Below are 14,857 nucleotides of genomic sequence, written 5' to 3'. Positions count from 1 at the left end.
TGCTTGTCCAGTCTGGTGCTGTAACAAATTAACTTCACATGGCAGTGCGTGCTGTGCAAATGGCAAAAGGCTGGGCACATGCTTTGTTTTAATGGTATCCCATCACCAATCATATCTTCATTGCCTTGTTTCTGCAGCCCCATTCTGGAGGCGTTTGGAAATGCCAAGACAGTTTATAACAACAACTCCAGCCGCTTTGGGAAGTTCATCCAGCTGCACTTCTCTCAACATGGACACATCCAGGGAGGCCGAGTAACTGATTGTATCCTTTGCTTCAGTGGCCCAGAAATGGATGGAGTGAATGGAGATGAGGAGCTCAGAGCGGGTCAGGAAATCCCTCATCTCTGTTTCTCAAAGCCAGTTTATAACTGTGGGCAAATTTGCAACTTACAGAGGGAAGAAGTGTTTGTTTTGTGGCTCTGTAGCACCTAACTCTGGAAACCTTCTGTCTAGGTACTACATTAGGTAGGGACATAGTTTGACTTTTCACTTTGGCAATCACAACACTTGATACTTAAATCCCTAGAATTTGCTGCCTAGGAAGATCCCTCATGTTGATTGCATCCTGTTTTTCCCAGAAGATTGTTCCCTTACGTTAGCTCTGCCAATGAATTAATGATTTAGAAAAGTGAGACTAAGCTAAGAATCAATATAGTCTGCACAATATTTGGATGCAGAGGAGAACAGGAATTTAGAGAGCCAATTATGACTCCCTGTTTTGGGCCGCCCATCTCCAGCGGACCTTGGAACCTGAGTCATAGAACATCTCAAGTTGGAAGGGACCCATAAGGATCATCAAGCCTAGCTCCCTGCTCCTCGCAGGACTACCTAAAACTAAATCATATGACTGAGAGCGTCGTCCAGACGCTCCTTGAACTCTAACAGGCTTGGTGCTGTGACCACTTCCCTGGGGAGCCTGTTCCAGTGACAACAAGGACAGGGAACACTGGATATAGTTGAATTATGTTGTGCCATGACCACTTTAGTCCCTGTATGCCCATGTACCCCTCTCCCAAAGGCTTTAATATATCTTTTGTCTACGTGAGGCAGCTAAAGCTGCCCTGGCTACATTTCTTGATGTTGATATTCAAAGCTGCTGATGACTGCAAACCACGCCAATTTCCACTGGAGTAGCAGCCAGATGAATTTACTGCTGTTGTAAATAACAGGCTTGGATTGTTTAGTCTCTGCTCTTTGTGCTGTTGGTAGATAGAAGATAGCGGTGTCTTGCAGAAGCAATGAGAACTGATGCAAGACTTGCTGTGTGCAATACAGACTTTCAGATTAGAGTGGCCTCTCTAATCTCTCTAGGTGTCCCTAATGTGGCTCATCTTTTGTTAGGTTACCTCACCATTGTGCAGGTCCTATGCTCTTTCTGACCCTGCCCTTTTAAATATCTCTTTAGCACATAATACCTCCCTGGACAAGGAGCAGAGAGGAGGATCTGAGATGATGTTTGGGACCACTCTTTGTCCACTTTCCAAAGCATCAGTTATTTAATGATTTGTTGCTTGTTACAGGGTTCATCCCAATGTGTCTAGAAGATTCTTTGCCAGTCATCAGGAGATCTGTGCATATGCCATTTGAATGTTTTCTCCTTAACATGCTGTTCAGATTTGCTGGAAAAGGTAGGTATCACCTCTACTGACTGCTGGGTGAGCCCTCTCCACATAGTATGGTGGGGCAGGGCCAGTCCTCCTACTGGATGATGCTGCCTCCATCACAGCACATAGATGTTAGCTCTTTAGGTGTTACTGCTGTGACTGTCCCAACTGAGGAAGAGGATGGTGGAGGAACAATGATTGTTCTATATCTATCAGAGCCTGTTCTCCTGTCTTTGATAAATGCTGTGCATTACAGAGAGACTCCAAGGAAAAGCTGTTTACCAAGGGGAAAGGAAGAGAGAACAAGTATCTGGAAACTCAGTTCCGTAGAGGGGAATACGGGGGTACAACTCTAAATGCAGACATCTCTGCTCTGATGTAGTTTACCTTGGACTCAGGAACTCACTGAGGAGCAGGGCCAGAACTGACAAGGTTCAGTTTGTTTGTGCGCACAGCCTCTAAGTGAGCTCAGCAAAGTCTGTATGTACTCAGTTGCACAGCCACCCATGACAAGGTCTTGATGTAGAGCTTAGACAACACCATCACTAAGCTGGAAGAAGTCCCTCTTGTGCATTGGCCTTGGAGATTTACCTGTATCCTGGTCTTCTCTTTGTCTTTGTAACCAGAAGTGGGATCTCTTTCTACTGGCTACTCCTGTATTCTTTGTTTCAGAACAGAGTGGTACACCAGAACCCCGGAGAGAGGAATTACCACATCTTTTATGCTCTGCTAGCTGGTGTGAGCGGGGAGCAGAAAGGTAATTTTATTTTCTGGGATATGGCTCTGTCCTCTTTCCAGTCCAGCATGTGAAGCAGGTGTAAGTCAACTAGAGCACTGATATTTCAGATACTTGATGTATTACTTTTTCTTGAAGGCCATATGGTGATTTCATGGGAAACAGGGGAGTTGAGAGAAAGAGCCTGAGGATGACAGAAATGCTCTGTGAGAGAAGACACTTAAGGCATTCTGAGCTGGAGGAAGAGTCTGTGCAAAGTGAAGAGGGGGTATAGAGAGATGAGGTAATCAAACTGGCTAGTGGCAAAGGAAAGGTAAAGAGTCTTGATTCAGCTGTTCAAGGAGCTCAAAGGTTGGACTGAAAGACATACTTTTACAATAAATGTTCAGTATAGATAATAGGAGAGAGAAGAATTAGAAAGACCAGTGATATAGTGGCAGGACTAGAGCAAAAACATGTCTAGTACCTGAACAAAGGGTACATGGGGAAAGGAGCGGTGGGTCTGGGAGAGGGCATGCAGAGAAAGCGGCAGCTGCAGGCTGTGGAAGAATCCTCTTTGTAATGCAGCATTTGTGTGTACCTGGTCTGGGCACTGCTGAGCACCAATGGTCTTGCTGAAGAGCTCAAATAGGTGGGCAGGAACATGTTACAGTTGCATTCTGGTTTTGAGGGACTGGGGAACTTCTTTATGCTTTTGTTTTGTGTGTGCTAGAATAATCAGATGGAAGAATTGGACCTGACAGCGTGGAAGGAAGTAGGGCTTCAGTTCTAGGGAGTTCATGCAGGGATGGCCACGTGGGTCAATTCAGCGATCCATCTAAAGGGAAATAGTGGGGACCATGGCTATCAGCAAGTACTTAGGGAAAGCATAGAAAACAGATTATTGTTTCCAGCAGATCTCTGCTATTCTTCCCCATATCCCTTTCCAAGCTGGTGTCCCAGGCTGCTTCACTTCCCCCATCTATAATGTGTTTCTTCTGTCTCTTGATCATCCTTGTCTCCTTTATCCATAGATCTTTCAGTTCTCCTCTATCCTTTTCGAAATGGGGTTCAAACCTTCAGATAGTATTTAAGATACGGTTGTGCTACAGATATGTACAGAGACTTAATTCTGGTTTTATGTTTAGTTCTGTGTTCCTTCTAAAACTGAAGGAACTGAACTGTGTTCAGTTTTTGACTGCTGCTCAGCACTGAGATGATGTCTTCAGAAATCTTATTGTGACTCTCTGAACTCTGTCTCAAGTAGTGTTACCTAATTTAGAGGTCATTACTGTATGTGTATAGTTAAGACTATTTTTCTGTACATTTTATGAGATTTAATTTCATTTTCTAAGGTTTTTTTTTGCTGAGTCAATTCAGTATTGAAATATTCTTCTGCAACTCTGCAGCTTGGGATTTGACTGTTCTAAAATCATTTTGCATACCATCTGCAAGCTTTGTTACCGGACACCCTCCTCCTCCCCTTCCCCAGTTCATTCACTGTCTAGGTGTGGCTTTTGGGGGATATGGAATCTGTTCAGATGAACATCTTCCTATGGTAAACATACATACTGTTTTGGGGAACTAAGAATGAAAAGGCCGATTGCTAAATAAATTGTTGTCTTTCTCCTCCCTGACTCTTTTGCTTCTGTTGCAGAGAGCCTCTCCCTCTCTGAGCCAGAGACTTATCGCTACTTGAACCAGTCTGGTTGTGTGACTGATGAGAACCTGAATGACATAGAGATGTTCAGTAAGGTCATGGTGAGTCCTGTCCTAACTCCTCCTCAACTTCTGGGCACAATCTCATGGGCTAAACGTGCTGCAGGGTCTAGATCTCACAGGCAGAATTTATTTGCCCTAAGCCAAAATTTGGTGTTCAATGAGTCTGAAACTCAGCTCTACCTGTTTACGGTAAAAACAAGGCTCGAAGATTTTTCTTACTGTACAGAAATGGGGGAATTTGGGAAACAGTCAAGGACGAATAATAATTTAGAATGATGGGGACTTTGAGGAGCATGAACCCCACCCCATAGTGGTTCCTGGGAGCCCTCTAGATGGCCTGATGCAGAAAACCTCACATTGACCATTAGAAGGGGAAGAGTTTGGTCTGAGGGTAGTGTTCCTCAGAAATGTTCTGGTAAAGTTGTATCACCTGTGCAAATGGCATATTCTGAAATATCACACAGATTTCAATAGACATCTGCAAATTTACTAGAGGTTATGGGTTTAGCAGGATGCATATGCAATTCATGTTTTGTTTGATAAATGGTTGTCAGCCTGAGGGCTTTAATAGTGTAGGTGAAACCAGACAGGCAAGGTGAGGGGAGTCAGCTTAGGATTTCAATAGCTCCTGCTTAGGTATGATTTAAGGGAAGGAGATGTCTCCTGTACAGCAGAGGTTTCAATGGTGACATGGCGTTTACACTTCAGCTGAGTAGAAGCCTGGAGGAAAGAAGGGAACTAGAACCCTGGAGTGCCCCACTGACAGGGCGAATGCATGAAAACTAGGTCCTACCTCTCAAAGTCAATTTATGCCCCAAGAACCCTGGCTCACATGCATGCACTAAGACAGAGGGAATGTGCCGTACTTCCCCATTATCTGGTAACCTGTTTCTAACCTTCTAGCAGTTAATGCTGAAAGCCTGGATTTAAACATTGCTGCATAAATCTTTACTTCTCTAAGCTAGACTAAATTAAGGGGGTTATATGGATCAGAGTAAACTAAGTAAATTGTACGGATCTTTCTTCAGGGAAGACAATAAGGCAGATGTGGAAGCAGTCCAGTGACGTGTGTAACCTGTACGGCCAGTGTTCAGGGAAGGATTTTCTCACACAGGCACAGACAAACGTGTTCTTCCCATGACAGACAGGCAATGGCAGCAGCAAAGTCCAACTTGGGGATAGGGCAAATGCCCACCTGCCTTAGATGGGGATAGGGTAAATGATGGAGAGAATGGGAGAGAATGGGAGACAGTGAAGATCATTGACAGATGTATAGCTTAGAGAGGGGCTGTGCCATCCCCAGTTTCACTTTGATTCATGATGACTATAATTCTGAATTTTATATCTTATATGGGCTGGGCCTGAGTGTGGTGGTTGCATTGTACTGTGGCTGTACATACAGCCAACATTAGCTGTATGGTTTTGCATAGACTGCCATGAAGGTGGTGGACTTCAGCACTGAGGAAATCAGAGACATCTTCAAACTTCTTTCTGGCACACTTCATCTGGGAAATGTTGAATTCATGACAGCTGGCGGGGCCCAGGTTACAACGAAAGCGGGTAAGTGGGACCCTAGCAACTTGGTAGACCATGCAAAGCCCCATAAGGCCTCCAACAAAGCTCTTAGGAGGACAACAAAGCTGTTAGAAAGGACAACATTGTCCTTTCTCCCTCTGCTATGCTGGTCTGCAGTGCCTTTGCCAGCAGATTCCCTGCAGTTTAACCCTGCAAAAGCATTGCCACAGGACGCATGGCTCCAGAGCACTGGTATGATTTAGTTGGGCTGTGGCCCTGTGATCCATTTGTTCTCCTGGATACTCTCAGGCTGAGTCCACAGTCTCAGAGTTTCTCCTTTGTGTTGAAGGAGCAGGAAGAAATAGGAACAGGGAGGCGCTGGAGATAAAAGTCGTCTGTTACAGACTTTTCCACATCTTGCTTTGAAGCATCTGCTAGTGTGCACTCTGTTACAGTTATCCAATCTGAGCTGGTCTGGTAAAGACAGAAGCAATAAATATGTAAGTGCTTCAAGTCTTAAGTTAATTGCTTCTCTTCTTGACATCCAAGTTTAGCAATCCCACGCTCAGACTGCACTATTGTGCCTTTAGGAAAACATATCTTCTCATGCAATAAATATTTTGCTGGTGCTAAGCTTTATACAATGGTTTGCTCTTCCTGTTGTCAGCAGAAAGGGTGACTTATGTAAGCGTCTGACTGTGGCCCATAATGGCTGCTGACCCTGCCTTAGACTGGATATGTGAGCTTACAGCTTTGGGTATGCCAAAGAGAATTAAGAAAAGGGGAGTGTGTTTTGTGCTGGGGCTTACCCACTTGCCTTGTAGGAGTCCCTCAGATTTCCTCACGGAGCTGCAGAATATGGATCCCCCATGAGTGATGGGGGTCCATGCAGGAGAAAAAAGTGTGTCTTCCTTTGTTATTAGTGCTGAACATTGCCAGTGACCTCCTGGGCTTAGACGCTTTCCAGCTTTCCGAAGTACTGACGCAGAGGTCCATGATTCTGCGTGGGGAAGAGATCAGCTCCCCTCTCACTGTGGAGCAGGTAAGTGTCCTAGTGTATGCTACTGCTTCTGCCACTTCTGCATTTCCAGGCCCTCTGTATCCCTCTTGTATAATCCATTCAAGTTTAGGGTTTCCTCTTATACCCCTAGGTGCTCAGCTGTGTCCTCAAGTAATTTGCCCTTACTGGTAGTTCAGGTCCCAATGTTGACTCTGCTCTTTAGGCTTTACAGGGCAGTTCACTTGCAAATGGCAATGCACAATACTGGTTTTAAGTCACCTTTCACTCACCAGGAACTGGTCATGCTCGTGTCATGCAGAAGGTACATCAGATGCTTTGTGGTAATTGCATGTGTGCATGCTTTTACCTTGCAGAACTCCCAGGTTACGCTGCATTTACTCAAGATAAAAGCTTGCACGTAGTTACTCCGAAACATCTGGCAGATGGTAGGTTGTTACCCCACAGTAACAACCTTTGTTGTACAACTCTGTGTATCCATGCAACAGCAAAGGAGGACCAAATAAACTGATATGTAGTTCCATCTTCTGAACCTGTACTGCATGCCGGAGCCAGTCCTGCTTATCTGTTACATTTCTCCGTGGTTCATTACAGTGTTGTGCCTACTAACTTTAACTTGTGGTGTTGCTGATCACTTGAGGGCACTCTTGATGTTTTAGGCCCATGCACAGATAACCGTAGAAAATCGTCTGTCATTAATAAAATGACAATGGCAATACACTGGGAAACAAGGAATAATATTACTAGGACAGAATAAGCATCATGTTATAACAAAACGAACATCTGTAATGGAAATCTTTGTGCTGGCACAGACTGCAGAGGGTTATCAATCCAACCCCTACATTGGCAGAGAAACCAGAGTAACTAGGTTCTCTCTGACGGATGTCTGTCTTCAGATTTCCCATGGAAGGAATTTCACAGCCTCTTTAAGTATCCTGCTCTAGCTGCAGTGGAGTCTGGAGCTGAAAAGATTTTCCTCATATTTAGATTACTTTTGACATCCCAGCTGTCTACCTTATGAGCTTCCGCTTCTGTGAAGTTTTTCGCGTGGTGTTCTCTTTCCTAAGCTAAACAATCCAGTTCCTTCAGTGTTTCCTTATAAGTAATTTTCTAAACCTCTTCTTCTATCTCTGTTTTCCCACATCTTTCAAGAAGTGGAGTGCCTATAACTGGACACTATTCAAGCTGAAGTCTCAGCAGTGCTCATTTCAGCAGAGTAGTTGCTTCTTTTCTTGCTGCGAACACACCTGCTAATATATCACAAACTCAGCTTTGCCTTTAAGAAATGGTATCTTTTTTCATAGTCTGTGACCTTTCTTTGCAATAAAATTGTGTGACAATTATGTTTCAGCCTATAGTCTGTAGTAGATATCCTCAGTATCCAGTACCACAGTTCCTCTTCTCAGCTGTCTGTCCTAAATAAGCCACATCTTTCTATATCAGTGCACAAGGATGGATAACAATGCCAGAGGCACTCCACGCAGTCCAGAGCAACAGTGCGCAGTTGTAGGATTTGCAAGAGTCTCCCTGAACAGAGCTTTCCCTGATAGTATAGCTATTCCTGGCATGTGTGCATGTTGGACCCTACACTTACTGCTTGCAGCCCAGTGAAGTACTAAGACTGCAGAAAAATTGTTATAGGAAGCGGATGCTACTACTTAGCTGTCTTCACTAGGTGAACTGTTGCACTCAACCCTGGGCCTGTAAAAACTGTTCCTGCTTAAACCCTCATGTACTGTGCCCACCTATTCCCACTTGTTGTTGCAGGAACACATTGGTAGAGCTGCCAGCGATTTCTCATTGTATAATGGGCTCATTGCCCGCCTGAGCTTTGACATTTCAGTGGGCTGAATGGATGAACTGGCCTGAAGGCGGGCAAAGCTGGGAGGATGAAAGGAGCCTTTGAGAATCTCATTTGAGCCATATTGTGGGGAAAGCGGCTTTGCTTACAGCTGGATGGGGAGGTCCTGTTCCTGGAAAATGAGTCCACCTTACTGTGTAGCCAGAGAGACTACAGAGGCATGGCCTTGAGGGCATACTCAGTCCCAGCTAATAAGATAGACCATCTGATGGAGAGAAGAAATACCCAGAAAATGCAAGTGTGCCCATGCTTTGAAATGTTCTCTTCTGTGGAGAAGAGAGGTTGCTGTGTGTCCTAGGCCTTGGGCTGCTGAAGAGGAGATACTACCCAGGGAGAGTAAGGAGGGGAAAAACAGTGAGATTGGGTGAAAAGGAGGATCTTGCAGGCTGGGCCTCAAGGATCTTGCTGAGAGGGGCTGGGAGGATTCAGAGGCAGTTGGCCTGTGCCATTAGCAAACCAGAACAGGAGAGGTCGCGTTATTCAGGCTTGCAAAACTGAAGAGGATGAGGGTGCATTTAGATCTCTGTCGTTGCTGGTCAGGCCTACTGAAGGAATTACCCTGGTGTCACAGGCAAGACAGAGTAAACAACCTGTAATTGATCTAGATACTGTGGTTTATTTATGAAATGGCAAGATTATAGTTTTTACCCGACTTGATTATTTCACGTACTTGCTCACTCACCCTTCAGTGTTATGTTCGTTAGATGTCAACATCTTTTCCAGCAAGGAGATTGCTGCTTGCCCAGGAGGGTCGGGCAGAAAGTTTTGTTGGTTCCTGTTGTGTAGCTCCTTGCAGTTACCAGTCTCGGGAACTACCAGCCAAGGTCCTTGGGCACACCCTGAAATTTGTCTCTACATGTCTCTCATCTCCAGGATCTTTCCCCACTTCCAGCATCTTTCTTGCAGTCAAGATCTTTGCTGCCTTCTTTTCTGGCCCCTTTTTCTACTCTCCGGGATCATGTCTTCTTTATGGGAACCCTTATTTTTGGCCTCCTCTTCTTTCCAGAACCCTAAGCCCCAGTTTCCCAGTCTAAATAGTGTATGTGCAGAAGGACAGCATGCAATCAGCCTCTTAATTTGTGGTTCTGTCTCATGTCTCTCTATTAATTGGAGATTTGGGGCATGCCACTTTTGTTTAGTCCAAGTGTTATCAAAACTTACAACCAGACCATTCTTGTTACAGCTATCAAGTAGCAGGCTTTTGCTTGAGATTTCAAAAGTTAAATTTCAGACATTCATCCACACACTTACATGCACCCACTTATCTACTGCCTGTTAGCGATCACAATTTAAGTTACTTCTTCCACTTCTGACACTTGGTTATGATCACTGCATGGGATGTTGGGTCAGCTCCAGAAAGGTCTCTCAACCCATGCTTTTCTGGGGCATGTGTCCTGGCTGTTGGCCGGCCTACCCTGGCTTCCAGTAAGATAATGCTGTTTGCAGGAAAGTTTTGCAGAAGGGATTTTTGAGGCTAACTTGGTGACAGAATACTCTGTTAAATCCTGCCCTACCAGTTTTTGAAAAACTGAGCGGATGCCCATTTGACAGGTCTACTGGGAGTACTGAACCGAGATACCTTGCCTGTCACTGCAAATGTTGGCTCAGGTGATGCAAATGACTGCTGCAGGCTCAGTCATGAGGTATTTTGCCACCTTCCCTGCCCCAGCACTTGCTCTGAAAGATGTCAGTGATTTCGCTGCTTTCTTCAGCCTCTGAAGTTCAGTTACCCAAAGGTCATATGTGGTACATCTGTGTGTGGCTGGGCTATTTGCACACTGGAATGTTGACTGTACAGATAAATACTGCACTATGCACAACCAGTACAGAGGCTGAGACATCTAAAGAGGACTAGAGGAACCTGAAGTCCCATAGAGATTCGTGGTGCCCCTTATGCCTTCTCTCTGTGACTCATTTTTTCTCTCTCCATTTACAGGCAGCTGACTCCAGGGACTCCCTCTCTATGGCACTGTATTCCCAGTGTTTTTCATGGCTCATTAGCAAGATTAATACGAAGATCAAAGGCAAGGAAAACTTTAAGTCTGTGGGCATCCTGGATATCTTTGGCTTCGAGAACTTTCAGGTCAGGATTTTGTCTTTTGCAGGGTGGGTTGGTTTTGGAGATGTCAGTGCATATAGGAAGGAATTTTGGTAGGTTTCTGTCCTGTTTAGGTTAGCATAGGGCATTCTGGGATTTCTCCACTGCCTCTTCCCTCTGGGAGCAGCAAGATATATTTAGCTGCCAGTTTCTGCCACCTGTATTCATGTAGGCTGATGTTCAAGATCTGGTTTGTCACACAGACCTTAAGCAGATGTGCTGTGATAGGTAATATTGAATTTTTAACTTGTATACAAATTAAATGTCCAACTCCTACGTGCACGTTGTTTGATTACATCTGTTTTGCCTTGTGTTGAGAATCCTGTGTGTAATGCTTCTGATTGCAACTGATGAGGGATGTACGTTGAGCAGCCGTATAGTGACTGCTCAGATATTTCACTGAAGAGAAAGCCCAGTGACCTAACACTTAGGGAATTATATTTCTTTCTTCCTAAGAAGAAGAGAAATTTGATTGTCTTTAGCATCCTTTACTACCATTCAGGCCTACTGAATTAACCTTGCATGAGCTACAAAAGCTGTTCTCCTAGTGGACCTCCCCATGCTGTCCTCCTCATGTCCATCTGACACCCCTTGCCTCTATGCTCTCTGGCTTTATTCCAGGCCTGGCACCTTCCCCATCGCTGTTATACATTCTTTTAGAGCCCAGGGACAAGAATGTTAAGTTTTATAATCTTTGTTTCTTATTACAGGTGAATCGTTTCGAGCAGTTTAACATTAACTACGCAAATGAGAAACTCCAGGAGTATTTCAACAAACACATCTTCTCCTTGGAGCAGCTGGAGTACAACAGGTGACAAATGGAGGGAGTGGCCCCCTATTGCTTTCATGGGTGGTAGAATGAAGGACATCATTCCTCCTTCATGCTCTCCAGTCCCTACTACTAAGGCAGGAGAGGCGGCTGGGCCTTAGTGCAACCCTGACTCTGGATGTGTCTCTGTAAGCACTGTCCATGGGCTTTGCCAGCATAGGTCACTTGTCTCCAAACAAAATATTCCCTTCTATATCTCAGCTGAATGGGAAGATCTTGGGCTTTAACCCATTAGAACACATGGTCACTGGCCTTATTACTGACTTCAGTAATGATTTACCTAAGGTAGTGGTGGTGTTATGCGGGTGGAATCTTGGTGTGCAAAAAATAAAGTCCTTAAAGATAGACGGACAGATATCCGACAGCTCTTTCTGTCCTAGAGATTCTTACGCTGTGAAAAGGGCTTTTTTTCCTCAGCAAGGAGATTTAAATCAGGCTGTTTCCTGAGCTTAAAGATCATGGGACCTTCTGCACAGCTGTTTCTCTTTTGTGGGCTTCATATTGGATTGTATTTTGTGAAGTACCTGGGATGTTCTAGAGTGTTTCTGCTTCTAGAGGAGGCTGCTAGACAAATACTTAAGTTCTTGGTCTGAAACAGAAGCCTTTATGTTTGTGAATGAAGCAATTGAATAGGGTCAGTGAGGGCAGATGAGAGCAGCCTTGTAAAGGGAGACAGTTGAATAGGCAATTCATGAAATTCTAAAGATTACAAAACTGCAAGGCTATTTATGCACTCATTTCTCAGGCCAATTCCACCATTGCAGGAAGCTTGTGTTAAGAATGGTATCATCGTGACAAAAGATTTTTTTCCTGATGATTACATACGAGTTTAAGTTCTGTGGCTGAACTTTGGAAAGAACAAGAGAATTTTATAATTGACTGCTCATCAAGTTATTCTAGGGTGATGTGATTAAAGCTCATCTTTCACAGTATCAGCTCTGCTTCCTCAGGTTTAGTAACTAGCTCCATGTATTTCATCATTTGATTAGACAAGGGGTCTGTGGCACTAGAGACAACTTGATTCATCTGTGATTTGATTTGTTTCAGGAAACTCTGCTCCCTTCAATTCTGGAAGGTCTTCTTGCTCTTAGAAGGAATCCAAGAGGTCTTTTTGTAAAAATATATGGCCTCTCTGACACCCATTGTTGCAAAAATCTGAAACACTGTAAACTGATACTTTTTGTCATTAAGTGGGTAAGATATTCTGTTCCCTGTGGGGGGTAGATAGTTCTTTCCATTCTTCAAAAATTATTCCAGTTTGTTGCTTCCAACTGTTGCACACAGGTTTCTGAATGCTCTGAACTTGAAAGTACGAAGCCTAGGCCAAAGGGTTTGTAGGCAACAGCTTCACTATCTTCAAAACATTAGCCTTCACCTGAAAGGTGTCTGTATCAGAATGGCAGTAAGTAGCTTCACACATAGGCTGTAGTCTTCCTTGCATTCCTGAGCAAGAGTTACTCCCAGGCTTCTCTGAATTCTGAAAACAGAAATGGCCTGTATTATGGGAGTATAAGAAGGTGGTAAGAGGGGGGAGAACACATTCAGCACAGATTTACAGAATTTCATGGAGGATTTTCAAAGCATGCTTATCGCACTGCTGTACCTACATCAGCTCCCATTCTGAAAGATGCAGGGCCACCCTGTAGGTCCCCTGCATGTCAGGCCAAATCTTTTCTGTGTCATCCTCTTCAAAACTCTCCCTGAAAAGTTTCTCCTGTCTCTTCTTCCGGTGGACCTATCAATTGTGGTTCAGTCTTCTGGCAGATGCGCTTCAGGCCTGCTTTCCAGATTGGTGGGTCAGCAATTGACTCTTGAAGCTGCAAACTGTCCATCATCACCACCACTTGGGCTGGTGCTCATCACTCCTGAAAGAGCAACTGAGAACAGCTACAATTTCTTAGTGCTTGGTGTGGAATTTGCTCAATGACTGCAAGATGAGCATCAGTCTAAATCACTGGGATGGATAAGAAAGGCTGTCTCCTACTTCCATCTCCTTGTGTTAGCAGTGTATTGTGTGTCCTGTTCTTTTTCTTCAGCCATGGCAAAGCCTAATTCCTGCAAATAGTCTTGAGTCCTGGGACAGCTGTTGTGCTCAGCTGCTTCTGTTCTCCTGCACCGCAGGGCATTGGATCTTGCATTTCACATCTTTGTTCTGTTTGTTCTTTACTGTTAGGGAAGGGATAAACTGGGAAGCCATTGACTGGATGGATAACGCAGAGTGCCTGGACCTTATCGAGAAGGTAAGCAGTTATCTGTGACACTTTCCAGGAATCACAGTGGGGACAGCTGATTGTCTTGAGGCCTTCCCTGGGATTTCCTGGTTTTAAAAACAGGTAGTTGCTTAGATACTCTTCCCATCGTGGCCTGGCAAAAGTATGAGCTGTTGTAGCCATAGTCCCAGCTCAAGAAAGCAGATCTCTGCTCATTGTTGAGAGTAAGCTTAGGGAGAGTGTCATAGTTTTAGACAGGGAGCAGCATTTAAGTAAAACCTTAATGTGAATTTTTTATAAAAAATCTCCACTTAGGTTCTGCTAGCTGAATGCATTGACTGGCCAGAATTCTGCTTTCAGCTCAAGCTTTGCTGGGTATAACTCAGGGGCTATTGCTCAATGTGCTGTCCAGATCTCCAGTTCTTGGCTTGGTGCTGTGTAGTTTGAGCTTTTGCTTAGTGTAAAAGCCCATCTCTTGTTTGGCTGTAGAAACTGGGTCTTCTGGCTTTGGTGAATGAAGAGAGTCGGTTCCCCAAAGGCACAGACAACACCCTTCTGGAAAAACTTCACAGCCAGCATATGGTAAGTAAGAAAACAACCCGGCAGGCAAATGATCAGTATGTTAGCCCCATCAGCATTTCAAAACTGAAAGTGAAGGTTTTGTTGATGTAAAATATGTGCTTTGTGCAGGAAATTTAAAATGCCTTAGGCCCGAACATGCGAGTGTTTAATAAAGCTTCACTGAACAAAATATGTGAAGGAACCTGCAAGTGGTCTCTTGCACACAGAGAGAGGGAGTGTGCCTTCCACAGGCTGTGGGTAAAGGAGATTTGAATTTGTAGCGTGGGGTGGAGGCCAGGTTCTGCTGGTCTGCAATGGGACACGAGGCAGCACCCCAGGCACAGGATGCGGCTGCATAATTTGCATGGGTTTCTCCTGCCAGCTGACTCACAGGAGCCTGCTCCAGAGCACGGCAAATCTCTGTCTCCTGGGGCTGGGGATGGCTTTTGCCTCATGACTTTTAATGAAAGCTCTCTTATTGTTCCTAATTAATTAAATTCTTTCCTCCTCTTGTATTCTGGACACAGGAGTAGAAGTGCTTTTCTGTGCAGGTCAGAAAGTTATCCTGGGGACACAGAAACCACAGTGAGATCACTGTAGCAATCTCTTACCCTGTCTCTGGTACAGCCAACACTGTTGTTCGTAATAGCAAACAGACTGAAAACAAAGCAAATTAAACCCTGTAGCATGGACTTACAGAATAATTTACTACTTTAGTAAGAAC

At 44.5% G+C, this 14,857-nt stretch overlaps 1 protein-coding gene across 1 annotated transcript in view; it reads left to right on the top strand.

Moving 5' to 3' along the window:
• Window positions 1–14,857, top strand: part of LOC104010081 (unconventional myosin-X-like) — a 94,938-nt gene that overhangs the window by 30,231 nt on the left and 49,850 nt on the right. The window contains exons 6-15 of the mRNA XM_087734036.1: window positions 138–262; window positions 1,615–1,628; window positions 2,277–2,361; window positions 3,977–4,080; window positions 5,472–5,601; window positions 6,480–6,598; window positions 10,372–10,518; window positions 11,244–11,344; window positions 13,536–13,602; window positions 14,062–14,154. Coding sequence (XP_087590162.1) covers window positions 138–262; window positions 1,615–1,628; window positions 2,277–2,361; window positions 3,977–4,080; window positions 5,472–5,601; window positions 6,480–6,598; window positions 10,372–10,518; window positions 11,244–11,344; window positions 13,536–13,602; window positions 14,062–14,154 — 985 coding nt within the window. The remainder of the gene's footprint in view (window positions 1–137; window positions 263–1,614; window positions 1,629–2,276; window positions 2,362–3,976; window positions 4,081–5,471; window positions 5,602–6,479; window positions 6,599–10,371; window positions 10,519–11,243; window positions 11,345–13,535; window positions 13,603–14,061; window positions 14,155–14,857) is intronic.

This window comes from Nipponia nippon, unplaced genomic scaffold (assembly GCF_047370975.1).
Source record: "Nipponia nippon isolate SJK-2023a ecotype South Korea unplaced genomic scaffold, ASM4737097v1 scaffold_5, whole genome shotgun sequence".
NCBI lineage: Eukaryota > Metazoa > Chordata > Aves > Pelecaniformes > Threskiornithidae > Nipponia > Nipponia nippon.
Note: the sequence above shows the minus strand (reverse complement) of the source record. Positions and strands in the feature narration are given on the sequence as shown.